The sequence below is a fragment of the Ursus maritimus genome, unplaced genomic scaffold (genome assembly GCF_017311325.1).
Source record: "Ursus maritimus isolate PB19 unplaced genomic scaffold, ASM1731132v1 scaffold_14, whole genome shotgun sequence".
In the NCBI taxonomy this organism is placed as follows: Eukaryota; Metazoa; Chordata; class Mammalia; order Carnivora; family Ursidae; genus Ursus; species Ursus maritimus.
The window spans coordinates 60,254,642-60,280,088 of NW_024423786.1; the positions used below are offsets into that span (position 1 = coordinate 60,254,642).

The 25,447-nt window shown below is 57.4% G+C and overlaps 2 protein-coding genes across 7 annotated transcripts; one reads left to right on the forward strand and one right to left on the reverse strand.

Annotated features, from left to right (window-relative positions):
* The first annotated feature begins 11 nt into the window (after positions 1 to 11).
* Positions 12 to 24,169, forward strand: CHRNB1 (cholinergic receptor nicotinic beta 1 subunit). Of its 6 annotated transcripts, XM_040629958.1 has the most exons (12): positions 12 to 813; positions 899 to 1,038; positions 1,652 to 1,696; positions 2,207 to 2,316; positions 2,399 to 2,507; positions 2,821 to 2,968; positions 3,293 to 3,502; positions 6,599 to 6,822; positions 7,304 to 7,488; positions 7,812 to 7,959; positions 21,421 to 21,608; positions 22,181 to 24,169. In XM_040629958.1, the coding sequence occupies exons 1-12, from the start codon at positions 540 to 542 to the stop codon at positions 22,296 to 22,298; spliced, it is 1,899 nt and encodes a 632-aa protein (XP_040485892.1). In that variant the 5' UTR covers positions 12 to 539; the 3' UTR covers positions 22,299 to 24,169. The 6 variants fall into 6 exon arrangements, with proteins under 6 accessions (XP_040485892.1, XP_040485890.1, XP_040485891.1 ...); XM_040629956.1 differs by lacking the exon at positions 22,181 to 24,169 and having other exon boundaries at positions 21,421 to 22,157; XM_040629957.1 differs by lacking the exon at positions 22,181 to 24,169 and having other exon boundaries at positions 7,307 to 7,488; positions 21,421 to 22,157.
* ZBTB4 (zinc finger and BTB domain containing 4) lies at positions 9,893 to 18,711 on the reverse strand. The gene is given in 3 exon segments (XM_008688094.2): positions 9,893 to 14,518; positions 15,169 to 16,277; positions 16,720 to 18,711. Coding segments are annotated over 2 exon segments (3,072 nt in total). The 5' UTR covers positions 16,269 to 16,277; positions 16,720 to 18,711; the 3' UTR covers positions 9,893 to 12,546.
* Positions 24,170 to 25,447: the final 1,278 nt, after the last annotated feature.

Sequence of the window (25,447 nt, forward strand, 5' to 3'; positions counted from 1 at the left end):
CAGGAAAAGCTGAGGTCTCTAAAGTAACGGATCTAGAATAAAAAGAACAAACAGGACACAGCCTTGATCCCCAGTGCAGAGACCCCAATTCAGCAATAAGTTCCGCCCCTCTCCGGGATAAGTCAGGCCAAGGACAGTGAGGGCCTCTTGGGCTCTAGACCTCATATAACCCCAGAGCTTCTAACTTAGTAGAACTTGCTTTACCTTACAGCTTATAACTTCAGCTAAGTTTTAGGTACCCAAAAAGGGCCTGACTAGGTGTTTCTGAAAAGCGTGGAGAGCTAGAGACAGGCCTGAAAACGACCCGAACCCACCAGTGAACTAGGAGGGAAGGCTCCGAGTAGCCTCAGACCCTGGCAGGGAAGACGGAGGAGACCCTAAAGCGAGGGGCTCGGGCTCAGAGGCAGGTCACTTTTCCTCAGGCTCTTTCTATTTCTGGCTTGTTGCAAGAAGGGTACATATTCCCCTCACCCACACAGACCCCGCTCAGGCTCCACCCATCTCCTGGCTTTGCTCCCAGGGGACGGGGTCTCCACTCCATGCTTTCTGAATTAAAGACGATTTATACAACTGAAGTGTTGTCTGTCATCTGTGGGTGGCGGGCATTGGCAGTTGCTTGGGGCGGGACCAAGTCCCAGGGGCGGGGCGGGTGGGCTGGCGGCTGCCCCCCAACGACAGGTGCACATTCCTGGGCGCCTCGTCACTTCCCCTGCGCTGGCGAACCGAGCGAACTCACGGAGCAACGCGGCCGGGCTATGACCCCGGGAGCGCTGCTGCTGCTGCTGGGGGCGCTGGGGGCGCCGCTCGCCCCGGGTACGTCTGGGCCTCAGGGGGGCAGTGACAGGGCCAGGGGTCGTGGCCGGACAAGGTGGCTTCACTTCGTGCTCTCCTCCTCCAGGCGCCCGCGGCACGGAGGCGGAGGGCCGGCTCCGCGAGAAGCTTTTCTCCGGCTATGACAGCTCCGTGCGGCCGGCGCGGGAGGTGGGCGACCGTGTCGGGGTCAGCATTGGCCTCAGCCTGGCGCAACTCATCAGCCTGGTGAGGGCGCACGCCGGGGTTGAGGTTGGGCCCGCGGACCGGCTGGGGGCGTGGCTTTGGGCGGGGCGAGAGTGAGGGACGTCTGGGGACGGGGCCTGGGGCGTGGCCAGGCCGGGACATGGACGGGCCGTTAGCAGAGATTGGGTCGAAATCGGACCAATGGACAAGCTGTGGGCGTGGCTGCTGGTCGGGCCGGGCGTGGAGCCGGGTGGGGCGAGGAACGCTGAAGTGAAGCCCTGGGCTGCTGGTCGGCTGGGGGGCGGGCCTTGAGGCGGGGTCGCAGGCTGGGGCGGAGCTTGGGGCCGGGCCGGGTCGCGAAACAACGGCGGGCGGAGATTCAGGGTTGGGTGAGTTACGGGCTGTGGGTGGGGCCCGGGACGGAGCGGGGCGGAGGGCCGCGGGGGTGGGGGGGCGGGTAGGCGGACTGGAAGCTGGATTGGCTGGCGGTGTAGACCGCCGGAAGTTTCTTAGATAGAGGCGGGGCTTAAACCAATGCAGCGTCTAGGAGGCGGGGTTTGGACTCAGAGAAAGGGGTTTCCAGAGAGAGCTTGACTCGCCGAGCCCCTTCCATTCTATTCATATCACCTCTACCCTTTAAACTTTTCCCTTCTAGAACGAGAAGGATGAGGAGATGAGCACAAAGGTGTACTTAGACCTGGTATGGAGACCCCACGGGGTGGGAGAGGGCGTCCCGCTGCCTTTCCAATTTCCTCCAGTGTCCGGGCAGTAAGATTATTTCTTGCATCACGACCTCAGAAAACATAACGGAAACAGAAGCTTCAGAGACAGTACCTATCTTTACTATGAGAGTTGCATTCCACACATTTCTTATTCTAATTTTTTAAACACTGTCTTGGGGCCACTAATTTGATTCCCGACCCACTAAAGGGTCGCGAACCGCAGTTTGAAAAACACTGTTTTAGTGGCTAGCTAGTGCAACCTCCTTATTTTTACAGACTAAAAATCTGGGGCTTGGGGCGAGGGAAGGGGAGATTAGCTGATGGGGTCCCAAGGAGTAAAAGTGCAGCCGGAATCAGAACCCCGACTTCCAGAACCATAGCCCAGGCCGGGCGGTTCCCTCCTTGCACTCCTTTCCCGCTTCCTCCGGACATCCCACGTCCCCCCCAAGCTCCAGCCCCGGACAGCCCCTCAGCCTCTGCTTCCACAGGAGTGGACGGACTACAGGCTGAGCTGGGACCCCGCGGAGCACGAGGGCATCGATTCCCTCCGCATCACGGCTGAATCCGTGTGGCTTCCGGATGTGGTGCTCCTAAACAAGTAGGATCTTCCCCAAGAAGGGGAGGTGGGCGGGGCCTCGGGAGGGCGGCCGATCCCGACTGAGAAGGTCCTTCACCCGCAGCAACGACGGGAATTTTGACGTTGCTCTGGATTTAAACGTCGTGGTGTCCTCCAATGGTTCCATGCGCTGGCAGCCTCCGGGCCTCTACCGCAGCAGCTGCAGCATCCAGGTGCCCGGGCCTCCGCTGGGAACCCTGCCTCTCCCGAGACACTGACTCCGAAGCGCCTCCCGTCCCTCCTCCATTATCCCGCATAACCCTCCCATCGCTCCCGTCCTCCTGATTTTGCGTTGTTTCATCTTCTCTGCCCACTGTCGCTGACTTGCAGTTTCTCAGTGACCTCGCTTCCGTAGCCCACGGCCTCCCCTAATAACCTGCCAATGCATCTGTGACCCTACTTCCCTGTGACCTGCCTAATGACCTCCCAACGCCCCCAGCCCGGAACAGCCCTCTGGCAGCTCTGGTGACTCCCCACTCCATCCAGGTCACCTACTTCCCCTTTGACTGGCAGAACTGCACCATGGTGTTCAGTTCCTACAGCTACGACAGCTCCGAGGTCAGCCTGCGGACCGGCCTGGGTCCTGATAAGCAGGAGCGGCAGGAAGTGCACATTCACGAAGGGACCTTCATTGGTGAGTGGGCATGGCTCCCACGTCATGGGCTTCACGATTTCCAGTTTCCAACAGGCTGATAAAGACCCGCCTTCAGCAATGCCCAGTACAACCCTGTGGGGTCGGCAGGATAAGTGGGACTCTCTACATTTCGCAGATATGGAAATGGAAACTCGTTCAAGTTCATCAGAGATGGGCTGCCCAGCCCAGTGTCCACAGCTGGCACCTTATCGCATCAGCCACTCTCGGGTCTAGGATGTGGCAGAGCAAGCCATATCTGGCAGCAATAAGCACAGGCCGCACCTCTTTCCTCCCCTCTCTTTCCTCCCCTCTCCTTCCTCCCAGAGAACGGCCAGTGGGAAATTATCCACAAGCCTTCTCGACTAATCCAGCCTCCAGCGGATCCTAGGGGAGGCGGGGAAGGACAGCGGCAAGAAGTCATCTTCTACCTCATCATTCGCCGGAAGCCTCTCTTCTACCTGGTCAATGTCATTGCCCCATGCATCCTCATCACTCTCCTGGCCATCTTCGTCTTCTACCTGCCGCCAGATGCAGGTAAGGGAGGAAAGGGCCGGCAACCCTCCTTCTGAGCTTCTTCCTGTCCACCCTGAATCCTGGCAAGGTTTTTCTGCCAACCCAAGCCATCATGGATTGCGCTTCAGCAATCTTGCCCAGGTTTTCCCTTCAACCAGAGTCTTCTCATGGGATCCAGGTTTTCCCTCCAGACCCAGGCTCGGCCTCCCCTCTGCTGCCCACTTCTCTCCATCCCGGTGCCCCTGAACTGTTTCCTTCAGAATCCTAAGATCTCATCCTTGGAACCAACAACTCCTGGGGTTAGAAAACTCTCCCTTTCCCTTTCCCCATTCCTGGTATCTTCCCCACCCCACTCCCCCTTTTTTTTCCAGACACCTACTAGTCCCTTGGAGATTCTCTTGGAAATAATAGCAACATTTCTCTAGGAGGCATTGTAATGTAGTTACAGAGTAACCTTGGGCAAATTCCTTCTTATGTGTCCCTAACTAATAGGATTATTTTGAGGATTAATTGAGTTAATAGAACTATGCCTGGTACCAAGTAAGTTCTATGTAAGTGTTGGTATTATTTTTACTAGTTTTGAGCACTTGTTATAAGTAGTACAGTTAGCATGTTACATACATTAGCTCAATGCTTTTTTTTTAAGATTTATTTATTTATTTTAGAAGGGGGGAGGGGCAGAGAGAGAATCTCAAGCAGACTCTGAGCTGAGTGCAGAGCCAGACACGGGGCTCAGTCTCCTGACCGAGAGACCACGACCCCAGCTGAAATTAAGAGTCGGACCCTTAAGCGACCGTGCCACCCAGGCAATCCTACATTAACTCAATTCTAATCTTTAGGACAACTCTGTGAGCGAGTACTGAATTGTCTTCCCGCTTTGCAGAGGAGGACAAAGAGGCCGAGACAGTTTAAGTCATTTCCCCCACATTACAGTTAAGAGAGACGTAGTGTCGCAATTCCAACTCTGGTTGGTGCCAGTCTGATTCAGGGACTGAAATCCTTAACTGTGGTATTTAAAGTATGCTTTCCTTCTGTCTGGCATCGAGTTCTCTGTCTCGGGAAGGAAAGCGATCTAGCTCCAGAATGCACTTCCAACTGTAACTTCTACTTCCTCCCAGAGCAGGGCAAATCTTGGAACCCAATATTATAGGACTTAAGTAGAGCAGACCATAAAAGTTTTTTATTTCGATACCTTCCTTGAGGAAGTTTGAGGTGCCTGCTTTTATGCCACAGGAATAATCAGCCACCTGGCATATCCTTACATATTTTGTTTCATTTTTAGATCCTTCAAATTGCTATTTAGTTCCTAAAAAAAGCTACAAGGACTTGTCTGTTCATTCATGCAATGATACTCTTTTAGCGTCTATAATGTGCTTGGCACTGGGAATACATCAGTGAAGAAAAGAGACAAAAATCCTTGCCCTTGTGGAGTTTACATTCTAGTGGGGAGACAGTCAATGAACAAAGTAAATAAATCTATTAGATAGTATATTAAAAGAGGACAGGTCCTAAGGAGGACAATAAAAGTAGGAAAAGTCCTTAGGAAGGATAAGAATAGGGGTGGGGGTTATAATTTAAAATAGAACAGTCAGGGGGTGCCTGGGTGGCCCAGTTGGTTCAGTGTCCAACTCTTGATTTCTGCTTAGGTCATGATCTCAGGGTTGTGAGATCAGCCCCACCACAGGCTCCATGCTGAGCACTGAGCGTGGAGCCTGCCTAAGATTCTCTCCCTCTGCCTCTCTCCCTCCCACTCTAAAAAAAAAAAAAAAGAGAGAGAAAGAAAGAAAGAAAGAAAGAAAGAAGAAAGAAAAGAAAAGAAAAGAAAAAAGAAAAAAGAAAAAAGAATAAACAAAAATAAAATAGAACGGTCAGGGGGTCAGGGACCCCTGGCTGGCTCAATCAGTAAAGCACGTGACTCTTGATCCCGGGGTTGTGAGTTCAAGCCCCACCCTGGGTGTAGACATTACTTAAAAATAAGATCTTAAAAAATAAAATAAAATAGAACAGTCAGCGAATGCCTCAATAAAAAGGAAGTATTTGATCAATATTTGAAGGAAGAGTTGAAGGGGGTGAGAGAATGACCCCGGCAGATATCTGGGGGAAGAATGTACCAAGTGGAGTTACCACTTGAACGCAAAGACCCAGAAGTGGGAGTGAGCCTTGCATATTCAAGAAATAGGATAACTGAACAAAGGAAGCAAGAGAAAAACTGTAGGAGATAAGGTCGGAGAGATAATGGGAAGAAGGCCTTGTCAACCACACTAAGGACTGGCTTTTATGCTAAAGAAGATGAGAAGCCACTGGAAGGTTTGTTTTTTTGTTGTTTTTTTTTTTAAGATTTTATTTATTTATTCAACAGAGATAGAGACAGCCAGCGAGAGAGGGAACACAAGCAGGGGGAGTGGGAGAGGAAGAAGCAGGCTCATAGCGGAAGAGCCTGATGTGGGGCTCATATCAGGGGCTCGATCCCAGATCGCCGGGATCACGCCCTGAGCCGAAGGCAGACGCTTAACCGCTGTGCCCCCGGGCGCCCCGCCCCTGGAAGGTTTTGAGAAGAGAAGTGATACGATCTGATTTACATTTTAACAGCATCAATCTGGCTGCTCTGTTGAGAACAGTCAGCAGGGGGAAATAGGGTGAAGCAAAGAGGAGGCCTTTATAATAACTCGGGCCTGAGGTAATGGTGCTTTGTACGGATATATTTTGAAGGTACAGCCAGTAGCGTTTGCTATGGATTGGATGTGGAATGAGAGAGAGAGGAGAGTTGAGAATGACTGACAGGGTTTTGGCCTGAGCCCCAGGAAAGATGCATTTGTCATTCGTGAAATGGGGGAGCCTGTGGGAAGGGTTGGTGCTCCGGGCATTAGGATTGGGACATGTTAAATTCGAGGTGTCTGTTGGACATCCAGGCAGAGAGGTTAAATCAGCAGGTGGCTATAAATCTGGGGTTTAGGAGAATAAGTCTGGGCTGGAGGTATAATTGTAGGAGTCATCTGCATGCAGTTGGCCCTTCCAAAAGCCTGTCCTGGTGTGGGCTGGAAACATGGTCACTGATGATGCCATGGAAATTGCCTTCTGGCAAAGCCTAATCCTCTGCCTTCCTCTCTGCCCTGCAAGGAGAGAAGATGGGGCTCTCCATCTTTGCCCTGCTGACCCTTACCGTGTTCCTGTTGCTGCTGGCAGACAAAGTTCCTGAGACCTCCCTGTCTGTCCCCATCATTATCAAGTACCTCATGTTTACCATGGTCCTCGTCACTTTCTCAGTCATCCTCAGCGTCGTAGTCCTCAACCTGCACCATCGCTCACCCCACACTCACCAAATGCCTGCTTGGGTCCGACGGGTAAGGTGTCCTCCTCCGACCTGTGTTTATCGTCAGTCCTAGTATCTGTTTTGGGGGGCAGGTAACACTTCTGCAACCTCCTACCAACTTCAACCTTCCCTTTCACAGAGCTGAGGGGGAATTACAACTCCTGATAGAATGTTCTAGTGCCGAGGCCTGTTGGGTGTTGTAACGTTGTGTAGCTAATTTTACCCTCCCGACACTGTCATGTCATAGATTCCATATTTTCTTCGTCAATGCTGCCCATCCCGGGACCCAGGGAAACATTCTCAGGGTCAGGTCCTATCAGGGACGAAGCCCTCCTAACTTTTCTTTCCAGCCAGGACGCGCCTAGCAACCCACTTAGGAGCTCTTGAGGCTGTGCGGCTCGGAGGGACGTGCGCAGGCATGCGCGGGGATGGGCCGGTGGATGGCAGCCGCGGGCTGCTTCCCTTCCGGTCTGAAAGCATAAGAGCCCCTGCCAACACTCCTTTCTACTCAGCAGATCTTCATCCACAAACTCCCTCTATACCTGGGTCTGAAGAGGCCCAAACCTGAGAGAGACCTGATGCCGGAGCCACCTCCTGTAGCCCTCAGGGATTCTCCCGGAAGTGGCTGGGGTCGGGGAACAGATGAATATTTCATCCGGAAGCCACCGAACGATTTTCTCTTCCCCAAACCCAACAGGTAGTACCTACTCCCCATCGCCTACAATGAAGGGAGAGAGGGAACTACAGTTCCCAGAAGACTGTGCAGAGGCAGGCAGCTTAAGGTCCCGGAAGATGCCTTTGAGCATCATGGGAATTGTAGTACCCATTCCCACCGCCTGCTGTGCCGAAAGGCGGAAACTAAACCGTAGAGAGATGGGAGGACTTGCGGAAGGCTGGAGAGATCGCCGCTGGCGGGGACAGCCTAAAGGGCCTTCTCACGTTTTGAAAACTGACAAGAGTGTTGGAGGAGGGACTCGGGACGGAGCCTGGAACTTGGGCAAACTGCCCCGCCTCTTCCAGGTTCCAGCCTGACCTGTCTGCCCCGGACCTGCGGCGACTTACTGATGGTCCAACCCGGGCTGTGGGCCTGCCTCCCGAGCTGCGGGAGGTCATTTCCTCGATCAGCTACATTGCTCGCCAGCTGCAGGAACAGGAGGACCACGACGCGGTAAGTCCAATGACGGTGGAGCAGGGCAGGGCCTGGGTGGCCTTGGCTCCACCCGCAGACCCCGGCTCCGCCCCCAGCACCCGCTCTTGTTTTTGATTGGAAGCTTGCCTCCTTTGGTCCCGCCCCCTGTTTTCCGACTGGTTCTTCGCTCCCTCCGTCGTCCGCGGTTTCGGTTTCCTCGGTCCCGCGGCCCGCCCCTGTCTCCGAGCCGTAGGACAAGGGCAAGGGTACAGGGCAGGCCTTCCGTGGGGGTCTGGAGCTCAGGGACAGTTTCCTCTGCCTACCCCCAGCTGAAAGAAGACTGGCAATTTGTGGCCATGGTAGTGGATCGCCTTTTCCTGTGGACCTTCATCATCTTCACGAGTGTTGGGACCCTCGTCATCTTCCTGGACGCCTCGTACCACTTGCCCCCTGCCGACCCCTTTCCTTGAGGACAGAGGGCCAAGATGCGGGTCCTCGGCCAGCTGAACTGAGAGTTGGGCAGTACTCTCAAGGCCTATACCTTTCTGCCTTACGACTCCACTAGGAGTCCAGGCTTCCCACATCATTGCCTTTCTGGGGAGAGCACCAAAGGGGGACGGGGCTGACGGAAGCTCTGGGTCCCACCAGAAGCGCACTATCAGTTTGTTTATTCTTTGGTTTCTAGAAGTTCCTTTGGATATCAACACTAGGTTACCAACACTAGAATGGAAAAAAGAACGAGAAGTAGACTGTATGCCCTAGGAGGGCAGGCACTGTATCTCGTTCGCTGTAATATCCCCAGCACCTGGCCCAGGTCCTGACTTATAGGATAGTGGGTGCTTAACATTGTTGAGTGAGTGAGTGGGGAATTTTTTCTTCCTGGAAGGAAATACACGTTAATAGTGCTTATGTTTGCATGTTGGGACTAGTGGTCATTCTTTTTTATTTTTCTGTAATTTATTGTTTCATAGTAAGTATTATCCTTAGGATAAAAAAAAAAGTTACTTCTAAAAGGATGCATTTGTACTGAGGGGGGAAAGAGCACTTTAAAAAACCTTCATGTCGGTCGCAGCTTTGGTGCTCAAACTTCGGATAAGGTACTAAACACTCAGCCTAAGATTCCACGACTGTAAATGAAGCTAAGAATAGTATCTGTCCCCCAGTCTGAGGGTCATATGAGAAGATGGGAGCAAAAGCTCTACGCAGGATACATCAGAGGTTGCAAACTGGTGTGTGTGTGTGTGTGACCTATGTTGTTGGCCTGCACAAGTTCTAGTGTGAGTTAGCTACTTTGAAAATCTGGACATTGCACAGAGAAATCTGGATTTCTGGCTTCTCTTGGGGAAAAAAAAAAAAAAAAAAAAATAGAACTACGGTAACACCGGGCCTGATTCCCCTGTTGGCAGCAACCTGCTAGTGCTGGTGAGTGTGGCGGCCCGCCCTGGTCAAGGTATTTGTACCAGAATTCCCCAAAGCCCCCACCCAGCTGGCCGCTTGGCTCATCTTACTTGCCCATCTCTCCATAACAGTAGACAAAATCAAGGGGAGGGGTGGGGAGATGAGGAGTTGAAGGTAATAAAAGGCTAGGAGTGGAAAAAGAAAGGTGGTTGTATCTCATGGCCATCGCTCACTTTATGCCCGTTGCTTTTCAATTTGGAGAGTGGGTCGCACCAGGTGTAAGGCGCACGGGACATGAGGATCCTGTGCCCAGCAGGCTGTGCGAACAGGGCTGAGTTACTGTTTCTGCCTGGAGGTCAGACCAAAGTCAGCCTAAGCCCTAGCGGCTGCAGCCATTACAGTGAAGTATGCAGGGCCCCCAAGCCCGCACACCTTCTCAGCTGCCGGAGGCTGTGCCCTCAGAGGGATCATACAGCCACAGCTCCCAGGATCCCTGGGGGACAAGGCAGGCATGTCCCTGTCCAGCCGACCCGCCAGCCACGCAAAGAAGTGCACTTGGCATCCCACTACGGAGCACAGTTTGTCTGTCTTGTTGGTTTATTGGCCTAGAGAGTTGGACACACACACAGATGCGGAGATAAATATTGGTCAGTTTCTCTAAATCGGGGTCCTCACTACGTATAGAGCTACAGTCTGTAGAATTCTAAACCTTGCGTGCTGTGGCACAGAACCAGTGGCCTTTCCACTCCACCATCACCCTTCTCCCCAGGGAACATGGGGAAAGAGGGCACAAACTGACAAGACTTGAATAATTTTCAAAAGACGAAATTGCAAAATCCCAAATTTCCAACGTCTGAAATTCACAATATTCAAGTTCCCCAGCTCGGATACATGTATTTTAAGTCTCCAATTTGCCACAATCTCATTTGTTGCCCAGAACCACCAAATTCTGGAAGCTAGTTTCCTAAATCATGTTTTCAAAAAAATAAATGTCTACAATCTCAGTTCTCCCAAAAATGTCCATGGTTTTGGAATTTTGACCTGTTCTGAAATTCAAATCCCCCGGTCCATCCTCAACTCCTTCCGTTTCCTGTGCCTTTCTGCCTCAGAGGAGTGCAGGTTAAGGATATAGGGGAGCTGTCATTACGTCTGCCCCCTGCCTCCAAGGCTTCTGTCTCTCTTGTGGTTCCGCTGTGTGTGTGCGCGTGTGTGTGTGTGTGTGTGTGTGTGTGTGTGTGTATATATATATATATATGAGTGTATATATATATATATAAAATTTGTGTGTAGAGATATATATATATACGTATTCTTTATTATGTTCTTTTTTCGCAGTTTTTCTAAAGTGCCAGAAACGAGATTTGTGGGAATTTTTTAGTGATTTTTTTTTTTTTTGCATTTTCCCGTTTTAAGCATTTTACCCCCTTAAAAATTGGAACTTGGTACATTCAGTAGGAAACTCTTCACTCGGACTGTGGCCAAGACCAGGAAAAGTGCAAAGAGACAGAGGAGGAGAGAAGGAATGACACTCCTCCATGGTTAACATTCAGGAGCCTGTCAAAAACCTCCCCCTTCCTATAGACTAGGAGGGTAAGAGGAGGCGGGAGGGTGCTCCTGTCCTTCCCTCAAGCTCACCTCCCTCCAAAAGCCATGATCTTGCCCTTTCAGCCACGAGAGAGGGCAGCCATCTTGGCCCCGGAAAACAGTAGCTGGGATAAAGCTCCCATCTAAATGGTGGCAGCCTTTCCCCTTTTTAAACTGCACTCCTCTAATTCCCATTTATCAGATTTGCTCCCCAAACTGACTCTCCCCTTGTGAGCTGTTCTTTTTTTTGGGGGGGAGGTGGTGGGATGGGAAATGTTCATCCAATCACAGAGTGGGAACGCCCGGTCGTCAAAGAGAATTAGGAGCAAACATTTCTTCAACTCCCCCACTGGAAGGAAACATACAGACCCCTGACCAGGGTTAACTAGTGCAAATTAGGGATTAGGGACTGTTTAAGGTCCCTGCACCCCATCCCTAGGCTGGGATCTTTGGGTGTGGGGAACTGAGTCAAAGATGGGGTGTAAGGTGCTATTCTGGAGGAAAAGTTGGTGGGGATACCCCAAAGCCCACCAAGGGAGTAGGATGGTTCCCCAAAAACCACCTGGAGTGAATGGTGAGGGAAGCAACACTGGGGAAGATGGAGGTAAAGGTAAGGATGGGAGGTCATGTGCAAATCTTGGGCTTACCCACCCATCCAACCCCCATCACTTTTCTGGCTATTTGGTCTAGTCTGGGAGAAACCATCAGGAAAAAAAAAAAAAAAAAAAAAACGGAGAAAGTAGATTCCCTTCCCCATCCCATATGGAGCTCCTCCCTCCTGGCCCCCAAATCTGATTTAGCCCAGAAGAGGCCATAGGTAGAGGCAGGAAGAGGTGCAATCTACTCACCTCTTTGCCTTGGAAGAATCTGGGGCTCACTGGATTTGGGGGTCAAGACAGGGCCAAGATTAGTGCTGCCCTGGGCTGGGAAAGTGCTCAGCCGTGGAACAGATGGGTAGCCCTCCCCCAACACCTCCCTGACCTGGATTGGAAGAGGCCATCTCCAGAGTCTAGGAGAATGAGGAATATGGAAGATCCGAAGGCATGGAAGCCAAGGAAGGCATGGCATCTTAACGTGAGGAGACAGGGACGCAGAAACCCACCCCTGGGAAGAATGGGAACCAAAGCCATGCTCCCAGATGGGCGGGTGTCAGGTATCACAATGGTCTGGTCCAGGCCCTGGGCCACGGAGAATGGAATGTGCTAGGAAGCATCTAGGCAGGGGCTTAGAGAAAGCTTCAGAATGAGGGGAGGTCACTAGGTGAGAGATGGTTTCCCCCCAGGTTTACGAATCAGGAGGGTGGGTTAGACATTCAGAGCTGGTGGGGGCCGTGAGTAGAGATTCATATAAGTATATTGCTCAGTTGCCCCGAGGGCTGGAGAAAGGATGGGAGCTGGCCCTGCCCCTCATGGAGGCCATTCCCTGGAGGAGAACTGAGAGGGAAACCACCCAAGATCCCTTCCCAGGAGATGGGAAAACTACAATCTCACACAAAACAGCCTGACCCCTGAGCTCCAGGGGCCCCCAAGTCCCTGCACAAGAGTGTGGAGGGGCTCCCAAGGGGCAGGGAAGCCAGGGAGCTGGTAGTGGCAGGGGGTTCAGGGAGGGTGGCATCTGGTGAAAGGGGGGAGGTGGGCCCAGAGCTCACCCCACATCTCCCTTCTGGGTTCTCTCAAGCCCTGCCCTTTCCCCTTCTCCCTTAGGGGGAACTGGTGGAGGAAGAATTGGGGGAGGTGGGGTTGGGGGAGTAGGGGGTGCTGCTTGAGGATTGACTGCGTAGCCAAAGACCCCTGGAAGGAAGGGAAGGGCCCCCCCACCCTTCTCATCAGGTAGGACCATGTTAAGAGCAACCGGGAGAGCGGCCAGATTGCTGAAGTTGTAAGGGTAGGCGGCAAGGAGCTGGGGGCCATAGACGAGCGGGTAGGGCTCTGGGTAGAAGGTGACTTTGGCAGCCCCCATCCCCTCCACGCGGTCCCCCTCCCCTGCCCCCACCGGCCCCTCGCTGCCAGCTTTCCCCCTCCCACCACTAGGTTCCCTGCCGCTCCCAATCAGAGCCAGTGGAAATTCCTGCACAGGCGGATATGCATAAGTGCCCCCTCCTGCCACCAGCGGGGGCTCCTCACCCCCTGAGATGACAGGGTCCTGGAGAGAGGCGGCCTCGGAAGCTCCCTCCGCAGCCGCTGCGCTGCCGCCACCGGCCTCCCCGCTGGACGAGGAGACTTGCATCTCCTGGGGGGCCTCCTCCTTGACGTCCCCGGCCCTGGTGCCAGCGCTGCCCTTGGAGTAGGCGATGACGGGCGTGGGGGTGCCCCCGGGCCGCTCGGCCGCGTGCCTCTGCCCGTGGCGACTCAGGGCGGCCGCCGTCTTGCATACCTTGGCGCAGTGCGGGCAGGCGAAGCGGCTGGAGGGCCTGCGGCCGGCGCGGGAGCCGTGCGAGCCCCCGCCGTGCGCCTCCTGGTGCTTCCGCAGCTTCCTCAGGGTGGCGAAGGTCTGGGCGCAATCCCCGCAGCGGTGCCTCCGCTCCGCCCGGGCCCGCCCCGCGGGGCCCTCGGCCGCCGGCGCGTCCTCCCAGCTCCTGCGCTCCGGCTTCTGTCTCCAGCGCGGCGGCCGGCGGCCCCGGGGCAGCGCTAGGCTCGCCTCGTGCCTCCGGCGCGCCGCGCCCCGGCCTTGCGCTTGGGCTTGTAGAGTAGTAGGCCGCCAGAGCTGGTCCTTCCCCGCCAGCCTCCCGACTCGTTGGCCCTCGCCTGCCGCCCTCCCGCCGCCGCCGGCCGCCTGCCGCCCTCTTCCTCGGCTGCCGCCGCTTGCTCTCCACCTCCTCTCTCCGCCTCAGCTCCCCCCAGGACGCAGGTCAGTCTCTGAGATGCGGCGCTTGACAATGGCCTCCTCGCCGATCCGCACAGTGATCTGACACAGTGGAGGTGGGGCCTGTAGCTGAGAGGGGCCCCGGCCAGGCCCCGCAGGGGGACCCCCACCCCCGCCAATCCCGCCGGCTGGCTTGGCCGTGTAGGTCAGAGTCCTTCCAGCCCGTGGGTTCCGGCCCTTGGCCTCCTCCGTGGCTGTGGCCGGCCCTGCGGCTGTGGCCAGGCTGCCCGCTGTGGCCGGGCCGGTTGGTGTGGCTGCAGGCTGAGGGGGGGGTGGTGGGTACTCACGTTTTTTGGGGGGCCTCGGGGGAGCAGTGTAAGTGATGACCGAGGCAGCTTGGGCTCCCCCTGTGCTGGCCGGCCCACCCCCTGCTCCACCACTGCCTCCGCCCCCGTGAACAATGACAGAGGGAGCCGGGTGGGCAAAAGCGATGACAGAGGGTGGGGGGCCGGGCTGGGGGGCAGGTGGGGGTCCGGGCGGTGGGCTGGCAGGCATGGCTACAGGGGCCGGTGTGTTGAGGCCTGGAGAGAGGGGGGCCTCGGGGGCTCCCTGGCTGTAGGTCTTATAGGGCCGCTTGGCTGCCCTCATGGGGAGCAGGCGGTACAGCTTGAGGGTATTGAGCTTGGGCTTGTAGCCTCCATTGGGTGTCTTCTCACTGGCTAAGAGGCCGGGGCTAATGCCATGGAAGGCTCGCTGGTGGGTCTTCAGGTTATAGTAAGTGACAAAGGTCTCCCAGCAGAAGATGCACTGGTACCTGGGCCAGGACAGCAGGGGATAGGGTGGGGACAGAGACAGCGGCGTTAGCGGCTCGAAGCCAAGGCCTCAGCTCCCATGTCCTCCACTCAGACCTACGACTCCCCCAGCCGTGCGCTCACCCTCCTTTCATGCTGCTTGTCCCATCCTGCCAGCCTCAGGAGAGGTACCAGTGCTAGCTCAGGGCCCCCCACTGGCTGGTCCATCTGCGAACCGGGAATAAGCACACGGCTGGCCTAACCCACGAAGCCTTCCTCTGAAGCTCCAATGACACAACGGGGGAAATGCCTCATGAGCAGGGCCGTTCACGGAAAGACACCTTACAGCTCCCGGCCGGCGTGCCTGCGCCTCCCTCCCCCCACCGTCTTTTCCTACGCGGGCAACTTCCTCTTCCCGCCCTGGCCTTCCCCACAGCACCGGCGACCCCGGCACCCAGAGGTGCTAGTGAGCATTGGCGATGGGAACCGAGGCTGGAAGGGAGGCGGCTGCACCAGTGACGGGGAGCAGGGGCGAGTGCGCCAGTGCGCTGGTCTCCAGGCGACTTCCTGGGCCCCACACTCTGCCCACTCCTCCCCTGTCTAACCCCCCTCTGGGGTCCCTGGTGCCCCGACTCCTGACTGCGCCCCCGCCTCCGGCCCCCAGGCCACTCACCTGCGCTCCCCAGTGTGCCACACCTCATGCTTGGTTCGGTACTCCGCCAGCGCGAACACCTTCTCGCAGTAGCGGCAGGGGTACTTCCTCCGCCACGAGTGCACGTTGCTGTGCCGCTTCAGGCTGGACAGGGTCACGTAGGAGCGCTCACAGGCCGCGCACACGTACAGCACGTGGCCGCCCACCACCTTCACCACGTGCTCCGGGCCGCCTCGGAAGCCCACCGGGGTGGGCAGGGCAGAGGCATCCACTCCTGCGGGGCCGCTGGGGCCAGAGCCCCCAGATCCCAGCCCCGCAGACCCCCGAGTGCCGGCCCCCCGGCGGCACTGTGCCTCGTGGGTCTGCAGCCGCTTGGGATGAATGAAGCTTTTTCCACATCGCGGGCAGGGGAGCGGCCGCCGGGACAGGGGGGCCTGCGAGTCAGAGGCCTGGGCCTCAGCCCTGTCACCCTCCCACTCCCCGGCTGGCCTCGGCCCAGGCCCGAAGCTATCCTCTTCGGGCTGCGAGGTGGCCATGGGGGCTGGGGCAGGAGGTACCCAGGCATCGCCTCCCTCCCCCAGGCCCTGCAGGCGGGAGATGCCCAGACGCCGCCCCAGAGCTCCTATCTCTGCCACTGCAGCCCCGTCCCCTCCACCGCCGGGTAGAGCAAGCCGGGCACTGTAGATGAAGTTGAGGACATCAGAGAAGGCAGCTGCTGGGACCCCTGGCAGCTCCAGGACCCGGGGTGGGGAGGAAGTGGGGGGTGAGGCCGGAGCGGGGGAAGAGGAGGAAGAAGAGGAAGAGGAAGAGGAAGAAGAAGAGGAGGAGGAGGAGGAGGAAGAGGAAGAAGAGGAGGAGGAAGAAGAAGAGGCAGCTGTGGTGGTGGCTGGGTTGGGGGCAGGGCCCCCAGTAACTGGTGGGAGGGGCAGTGGAGCTGAAGCAAGCAGGGCCTCTCTGAAGAAGGGACTCGAAGCAGCCAGGACACTGCGGTGAGCAGGGAACTTGGTGTCTCCAGCTATGAGGGTGACGTCACAGAAGAGGCCTCGGAGCCGCTGCTCATTGAGCTGGCGCAGGACAGCGGGGGCATGGGACGGGTCGGTCACCTCTGCTGGGGGGGGCATGGCGCCAGCCTGGACGGGGGAGAAGAGGCCAGGGGAGGACGTCAGAGGCTGGGCGGAGGGGGCGAGGCCTCTGAGATCAGGGAGGTGAGTTGGGAGGGCCTGGGGCGGGGGAGGGGGGCTGTTGGTCAGAGACTGGAGAAAGACTGATGAACTTCCGGCCACAGAAGGCAGGGGTTAACTGTCGCCAGGCTCGTCTGGCCGGCACCCAGCCCTAGCACGTCAAACATCTGGGGCTGGAGGAAGCCAGCGCTAGCTCAGGTCATGATGAAGGTCAAGGGATCAAAGGTTCCAAAGTCGCAGACCAGAGACGTAAGCAGTGGTCACCTCTCTCCTGCCCGGAGGAGGAGGAAGGCCCCATGACACCTACTGACCACTTCGCAGGGCTCCCCAGCCTCAAAAACCTGCCTCGTGTCCGGTTTCCCCCCGGCTGCGGGCACTCGCGCCGTCTCACCTGAGGGCACAGCGAACATGGAGTGGAGCGGGGGTGGCTCAACGAGTCCCTTCTGCGGGGCCTCTTCCTTCTGGGGAGAAACAAACCGTGTCCTCAGGAAGGGAGTTGGCATGGAAAGGACCCCAGGAGGTGGGGGTGGCACAGCACCTGGGGTCAAAGAGGACGCCCAGGCTGCTCTGCACACCCTGACCCCCTCCCGGGAGCCTGTCGGGTTCTCGTGTAGCCGCGTCTGGCTGGACCTGGGAGGTCACACACGTCACTGCAAAGCCCAGGTCTGCTGGCCCGGAGAAGTACCAGCAGAAGATCATTTGCATGTTTCCAATTCACCTCCACACAACACAGCAGTATAGCTCAATCCCACAGGTCCAGGGAAGCCTCCTGGATCACTCTCAGGTCCCTCTGGCCCAATCTTCGGGGCTCAAAGAAAATCAAAGATTTGCATGTTGTCTTTCATTATAATAGCCTCCTTTACATATCAAAATAGATTTGCTAGAGCTTTTTTATTGGGCTCAATTGCTAGACAGTCAATTTAGCAGAGGACCGACACACACGCTCGCACACACCCCAGCCCCGTAAATCTTGGAGGTTTCTGGTGCCAGGTGACCACCAAAGACCACAGACTGATACACACACGCTAGCTTGCTCCCGTCTCTGGAGGGCACTGGAAAGGCCGCCAGACCCAGCATGAAGAAGCTCGGGTCCCACTCCTTACTCTGAATGCCGCTGGCTTTGGGACTTTGGCTTAAAAAGGAGGAAGGGAAACGCAACCCCTGGCCTCAGCTCTTGCTGGAATGCCCATCCGAAAGGAACAGCCGGTGACCCTGATTTGAGCTGTGGCGGCCACTGCACAGAAAGCCCCTCACAGGGGCGCCTGGGTGGAACAGCGGTTAAGCGCCTGCCTTCGGCTCAGGGCGTGATCCTGGCGTTCCGGGATGGAGCCCCACATCAGGCTCCTCCGCTATGAGCCTGCTTCTTCCTCTCCCACTCCCCCTGCTTGTGTTCCCTCTCTCGCTGGCTGTCTCTATCTCTGTCAAATAAATAAATAAAATCTTTAAAAAAAAAAAAAAAGAAAAAGAAAGCCCCTCACAGCCACTTCCCCTGTGGCGGGCATAGTCAGGACTTTGGGGTCCCGGTTTTCAGCGGAAGATCTGGGTTCCAGAGCCACACAGTCACACACAGCTGGGAATAACAAGGGGGTCTGTTCACCGAGCCAGGCCTGCTGAGCTGAGGCCCCTCTCGTCCACCCTCCAGGAAACCCGGGAACGCTCTCCTTCCCCACGCCCCGGGCCACCCTTGTTCTCTGAGGTACCCTGCAGCGGGAGTTCCTCGTAAATGCCCCCTTCCCCAAAACACCATGCTCTTTTCCCCCTTTATTAGTCCTACCATCTGGGCTGCAAGGCTTCCCTGGCACAGCCCGTGTCTTGTTCCCAGAAAGACTGCTCTTATTCCTCTCCGAGGAGGAGGAAGGTGGTAAAGAGGGGTGCCGTCCAAAAGCTCTAACAGCCCCAACTGCGAGGCACACGCCACTACTGGGTCAGGTGGAGCCCCCTTTAGCTGCTGGATCGCGGGTGGGGCGGGAATCCCGCAGAACGCACTCCCCGCCCAGCTGCCCTGTGTGCGGGCTGGTGTCCAGTTCTGGTGGTAAAGGGAGGAAAGAGGCAGAGGGCTCCCCCACCCCTTCCACGATAGCCCTGGGCCGCCGGGACCCCCGAGAGCCCATACTTCACTTGCATGGCGTCCTCGGCTCCTACTCGAAACAGAGCAACTTAGCTTCCCCTTCATAACGATTTTATTTTTAAATTATCTCTACACCCAACGTGAGGCTCGAACTCACAACCCTGAGGTCAAGAGTCGCGTGCTCCATCATCTGAGCTGGCCGGGCAGCCCAGCTTCCCCATTTTAAACGGACAGCCTGGGTGGCTCAGTCGGTGAAGCGTCTGCCTTCAGCTCAGGTCATGATCCTGGGGTCCTGGGATGGGGGGGGGGGGCCTCCAGCTCCCTGCTCAGCAGGGAGTCTGCTTCTCCCTCTCTCTCCTTCTGCTGCTGCCCCTGCTTGTGCTCTCTCTCTTGCACTCTAATAAATAAAATCTTTAAAAAAAAAAAATGGACTGAAGCTAGAAATGCCAGGCAGCTCGCCCAAGGATGTGTGACCAGCTGGTAGGAGGGCTGGGGTCTGATCCGGGGAAGTCTGGCTACAAAGCCTGTGTTCTTGACTGTAACTGTGGCACTCCGGATGGAGGACAGGTTTCTAGCTGTGATATTGTGGACACTGTAGGAAATACGTATATTTGGTCTTCACCCCCATTCCTGACACAGTGCTCCTAAAACTCTTATAATTGCCCAAGTGATGGGGGGCTAGGAGCATCTTTTGTGCTAATATTTGGTCTTTGACCCTGGTCCCTGACACAGAACTCCTAAATCCTCTGGAATTTCCTGGGTGACAGGAGCATCTTTTGTTCTCACTGAGGTGACCTTGGTGGTCTCCTAGAGAGTTTCACGTTGGGGGCTGGTCACCCCAAAGCCCAAGCCATGTTTAGAAGCTCAGGGCTTTCAGCTCACCGCCATCCTCCATGGAGGGGAGAAGGGCCGGAGATTGAGTTAATAATTGATCGTGCCTACGTCATGATGCTTCCATAAAAATCTCTACATTATGGGGTTCGGAGAGCTTCTGGGTCGGTGAACACATTCATGGGCCAGGAGGGCAGTGTATGTACCCCAGCTGACAGAGACAGAAGGGCCTGCACTCAGGACCTTTCTAGACTTCAACATTCGTAGCTCTTCATTTGGCTATCCACCTGAATTATTATATCCATTATTGTGCAATAAGCCAGTAAGCCTAAGTAAGCATCTTCCCCAGTTCTACGAGCCATTCTAGCAAATTCTTGAAGCTGAAGAGGGGCTCATGGGAAACCCCGCAATGTATAGCTGGCCGGGCAGCAGTATGGGAGGCCCGGACTTATGACCAACATGTAAAGTGGGCAGTCTCATGGACTGAGCCCTTAATCTGCGGGATCGGACTGTAACTGCGGGGAGATAGTGTCGGGCTCGAGTTGAATTGTAGGATCCCCAGCCGGTGTCTGAGAATTGCTTGGTGTACAAACCCCCCCGCGTTTGCTCTCAGAAGTGCTGTAGAAAACCAGTGGGGTTTTTTTTTCAACAGCACCCGCTAGGGGCCCACCAGCCCATCTAGTACCTTTTGTGAAAATCAGAAGAAGGGAAAAAAATTCGAGGAGGGGCCCCTTCCTCCGGAGGTAGCAGGCCTGCACTGGGGAGCACAGTGGAGGCTCAGCTCCAGCCCCCACTCCTCCCCTTGGCCAGGCCTGCCCACCAGCTCAGGCTCGTGGCCTTGGTGCCTACTGCCCCGTGGCTGTGTGCTGACCGGCAAGGTACCTTCACAAGGCCTGTCAGGGCTCCTTAGAGCCACGGAGGTCCGAAGCCGGCCTGGCCCTTAGAGATCGCCCGGAAGCACCCTCATCGTGGTACCTGTAACTGCCATTTAGGAAATACTTGTGTCACGAGCACAGTCCTAAGCATTTTATCTGCATCAGTTCATGTCAACACTCAAAAGGACCCCAGCCAGCCACTGTAGGCGCTGTCATCAACCCCACCGTACAGATGAGTAAACTGAGGCTTTCAATGCGCTAAACTCCTCACCGAAAGTGGAGAGGATGCGGTGGAGGGGCGATCTGTGACCCCTTCTTGTTGCGAACCAAGCCGGGGTTTGGACCCAGCTCTCCGGAGTTCAACTGCCCATCACTGACGACTACCCCACTAGGTTTTACGGGAGATGAAGACAGGACTTATGTGACCCTGGGCAAGTTCCCTAACCTGTCTGTATCTCAGTTTCTTTGTCTGTAACGTGGGGACAGTGAGTCCCTCCCGCTTCGGAGGGTTGTCTGCAGAGATTAAATGAGCTGATGACCGGCAGTACCTAGTAGGGTACTTGGTACTTGGTAAGTACTCAATAAACTCGATAGCTCTTTTTATTATCTTGGAACTCAGTCCCGGAAAGTAGTGGGGGGAAGTGGTAGAGAAGAGGAGGCAGAAATCAGGCTTCATGGCAGGTTGGTGGCTCTGTGGTTTTTAGGTTTTTTTTTGTTTTCATGGTTTCCCCACTCTTGACTGGCTACGTGCTCGGGGGGAGAGGGGGTTCTGAGCACCTCCTGCCGTTCCCTCTCGCCAAAATGCTCTTCCTCAGCCCCACGCCTCGCTGACCCACCTCCTTGAAGCTTTGCCTCCAGTCCCCTTCTCCTGGAGGCCTTCCTGGCCGCCCCCACCTCCCTACACTTCCTAGCCCTCTCCGCTCCTTTGCCTCGTTGGCACCTAGCAAAACATATTGTTCACTTCCCTCCAGAATGTAAGCTCTGAGGGGGGGAGGCGTTCACTGCTTTGCTCACTGCTAGCATCGTCACTTAGACTGGCGCCCGGTACGTAATGGGAGAGTTCAAAAATATTTGGGGGAATGAATGGCTCTCCCTCCTTCAAAGTGCTCCTGGGGTCTGTCCACCCTCAGGAAGGAAGCCAGCCTCGGTGCCGGACTGAGCTGGCCAGCAGCTGGGGATGACAAGAATGACGTGACCAAGTCTGGGGCACTCACGCTTTGCCTGATACACTCCCAGGGTTTTGCGTGGATTGTCTCGCCACACGATTTCCCCCGAATGGCCACCCAAAGTTGGTATTTGTACCATCTCAATTTTACAGATGCGAAAACTGAGACTCACAGAGGGCTGTATCCTCCTCAAGGTCACGCAGTGTGAGCACTGGAGTGAAAATGCAGACCCGGGCTTATGTGAACCCACATGCGAAATCTCTTCCCTCTGCCAGACCATCGGATCCTGCCCTGAAGGGGCCTACAGGCGGCCAGTGGGTTACAGAAATCACCACATAAGGTCTCACGTGCTAAGCCCTAACTGTGTCACGTCTGACTCCACCCTTTTCTTCACTCCCCGCGTCCAGCCCTCACCAGGCCGGGTCGGATCTGCAGCCCAGCTTGGGAATGGCTCTGGAAGCCGTCCCTTCAACCCGCCTCTGGCCCCCGAACGAGCTCAGGCCCTTGTTAACACTCGCCTGGCCCAAGGTTATTCCCCTACCTCCAGGCCTACCTTCCCGCATCTGGCCCTCCACTCACTGAGGGTCCCTGACCCCAGCCGGCACGGGCCGGATGGATGGGTCCTGGGCTCAGAAACCGTCACTGGACCCCACTCAGTTGGGAATAAAATTCAGACTGCTCAGCCAGATATTCAAGGGTCCAGTTCCAATCTTCCTTTCCAATCATGCCTTGTGTTAGGCTCCCTTCCAGCACCGGGGGGGCTCTCCCACCTCAACGTACCCCCAGCCCCCCGTCTTTGCCTGTGCTGCCTCTCCGGCCAGAGACGCAACCTCTCCCAACCTCTTCCCAGACCAAAGCCCTCCAAAATGTAACTCAAATGCCACTTTCCTCTTGGCCCTCCCTGACCCACAGGACAAGGACAATCTCTCCTGTGCCTGGCTCGTCAACACTGGGCGCCCCCACGGCCAGCACCCAGCACCCGACTGTGGGTCCTCACTGCCGAGGCTGGGACTCCCCACGTCATTGTTGAAGCACACTGGTCTGAGATGGACTGTACAGGTGCTAGGTTCTGCAGAAACGGGGGAGAAGCGTGGGGGGGGGGGTGCGGGAGCACAGAGAGGCCCGAGGAAAGCTTCACTCAAAAAGGGAGCAGAGCCTGGAAGAGCACGGGAACCTGAGCCTGACTGCCGGGGTTCGAATCCTGCTTTCCCTCTTACCAGCAAAGTGGCTTAACTTCTCTGGGCCTCAGCTGTCTCATCAGAAAAAAGGAGATCATTCGAACACCTCCTTCCCCGGCGTGTTGCAGAGAGTACGTGAACGATCACACATAACAGCATTGAGAACAGCGCCTGGTACCCTGTCCGTGCTCGGTAAGAGTTCGCTGCTGTTGTTATTAGCCAGGCCCGGAGAAGGGGCTCCACGGGGGCTGCCACAGGCGCCCCCCCCCCCCCCCCTGGAGCTACCTTCCAGGTACATATTCCATGTGCCACTTACGGCCCTGTTGGAAGACAGGCAGGGCAAGGATTTAGCCCCATTTTACAGATGAGGAACCGAGGCTCCCTTATGGCCAGAACGCCTCAGTTCTAGTCCAGGCCTCCCTCCCTTCCAGCAGCCACGATGCACCTGTTGTGTGGGCCTCACACAGAGGCCAGCAGCCCCCACTCCCATCACACCAGAGGGCCCGGCCACAGTGCCCTTCTCACCCCCCCATGCAGCCACCCCCCCCCCCAGGCAGGCGAGGCGCAGCACACACACACGCGCGCACAGACACAAAGGTGAGGAAAACCTGTTCTGAGCAATCTGCCTAGCGAGCAAATTCCATTCCCAGACCCTTCCACAGTGGCAGGAGCGGCCCAGTGTGCGTCACAGAAGAGCAGGAAAAGCAGAGGTACCGGGAGGGGGGCAGAGAAGAGGGGGAAGCCGGAGGAGGGGACTGAAAACTTCGTGTTTCTTTTTTCCATGTCAGTGACAAGAGTCACACCCGGCCTCTACATAAACATGGCCAAGAAGCCACCCTGTCCAAGCTTAGTTTCCCTGCCGCCGCCAGGCTTCTCCTCGCGGTGACCCTGACGCGCTGGGCAGGCCGTGAGGGGCAAGCACTCAGACCCCGCACGAAGACTCGCTGGGCCGCCCCGACGACACCCAGGCCTCCCGCCTGCTGCCCTTGCTCTGCCCCATATTTATCTCCCTGCCTTCTTCCTCACATATCCCCACAGCCGCCCCACACGGCCACTCAAACGCGCAGAAGGCAGGCACGCACACACGGCTAGCGGCTGATCTCTCGACGCTGAGGCCCACATTGCCCTTGTCACGCCACCTCCCTCCCCACAAGTGTTTTCTGACCAGCTCGCCTCCCAGCCCCACAGCACAGACAGGCTCCCACGAACAACGTCACAAAAGAATCCCACAGAGAATGTTACAGACACACAACCTTGTCCTGGCCCGGCTGCCCACGATCCCATAAACACAACCTGCACATTCCCCCCCGGGAGCCCCTCGCACGGCAGTGCCCACGGCCCCACAATTACCTGGGACACACCCTGGGGGTTTCTCACTTGCCACAGATCCTCCGGACCTGAGTTCTAGACCTGCTCCCCCTGTGCAACTCACCCAACACGCAGACCCACAAACGCAGCCAGCGGGCCGTCCTCGCCAACACCGGGCCACACCTCGGCAGGGCCACAGAAAGGGGACCCAGACGTGACACCTTCCGACCCAAAGGTACACAACAGCCCCCTCCAGACGGGCACATACCCGCAGTACGCCGGTGCCCTCCCTGGCACATACACTGACCATGCCAGCTATGCAGAAACGACCGTTCATAAATAGTTCATGTGTGTAAGAGAACACATGCCTGCATAAAACATACATAAAACCACGCATTGGACAAACTCCGCATGGATCGTGCCCTGCTTTCCAGTGAGGACCTGTCACCCAAAGCCACAGGGCCACCTCTTGTAATTCTGCCCCACACAACTGGACACCCCTCCATCAGGCTGTCTGTCCCCGTGGCTCAGGGAGGGCCCTACCCGGACCCCTAGCTGCCAGACCAGCAAACGGTGGTGCCCAGGAGAGGTTTACCTTGCCCCACAACACAGCAGGACACCCACAATCTCCGGGACTCACAGCCACAACCCTGCCCCGACGGCACGGCGGCTCCGGGGCCCCTGCTCGCCCTGCGCACCCCGCACACCCCAACTCCGGGGCGCTGGGCGGCCCACCCCTCCCCCTCTCTGCCTGGCTCCTACGCCATCGCCCTCCCAGCAGCTTGCAGCGCCGGCCCGGGCTCACACCCGCCCCACCCCACCCCCAACCTGCCCCACGGGGGGGAGGGGGGCACCGGCCTGCAGAATTAACCCTTCGGGAGGGGAGGGAGCGCGGCCCCCTCCCCGGCCCCAGGCGATCGCGCCCCCGGGCAGCCGCCGGGTCGGACGCCGCACCGGGGCCCCCTTAGTCGCCCCCCAGCGCCGCGCGCGCCTGGAGGCGGGGCCAGGCTCAGCCCCCCGACCCCTGAGCCCCCAGGTCAACCCCAGAGGGGAGCGGTCGCGGCGCGGGCCGCGGCCCGGGCCCCCGCGGCGCCGGGCAGCGGGGAGGGGGCCTGGCTGTTGGCTCCGGTCCGCCCTGGCCCTGCCCGGTTCGCCCCGGGGCCCACCTGACTGCGATGGCGCCGCGTCCGCCAGGCCCGGCTCATCCCCGTGGCCGCCCCCAGCCGCTCCGGTTTCGCCCGCCTCCAGCTCCGGCTCCGGCTCCGGCCCCGGCCCCCCCAGCGCCCGGCCCCGGCCCGGCCCCGCCGCCGCCGCCGCCGCCGCCGCCGCTGACATCATCGGCTCCCCCGCCCCGGTCCTACCCCCACCCCCACCCCCGGAAACAGTACCCCCGCGCCGCCGCCGCCGCCGCCGCCGCCGCCGCCGCCGCCGGAGAGGAGGCCGGCGCAGCGCAGCCGACACCGACGCAGGGCTCCGGGCTCGGGCTCGGGTTCCGGGGCGAGCGCGTCCGACGGCCTCGGCCCGGACCGATCCCGGGACGGGAACCGCGCAGCGCAGAGCCGCGTACGGGTGGACACCGAGCGGGCGCGGGCCTGGCCGCGGCACCCCCGCAGGCCCGCACGACCACCCACTCCCTGGCAAGGGACGCCCCCCCTGCACGCCCTTCCCTCGGCGGGGCACAGCGCCCGGAGCA

Coding starts and splice junctions, on each gene's coding strand:
- CHRNB1 (XM_040629956.1), top strand. CDS start 540: ATGCTTTCTGAATTAAAGACGATTTATACAACTGAAGTGTTGTCTGTC. Junction 1,039..1,651: donor TGGCGCAACTCATCAGCCTG/GTGAGGGCGCAC, acceptor TTTCCCTTCTAG/AACGAGAAGGATGAGGAGAT. Junction 3,503..6,598: donor CTACCTGCCGCCAGATGCAG/GTAAGGGAGGAA, acceptor CTGCCCTGCAAG/GAGAGAAGATGGGGCTCTCC.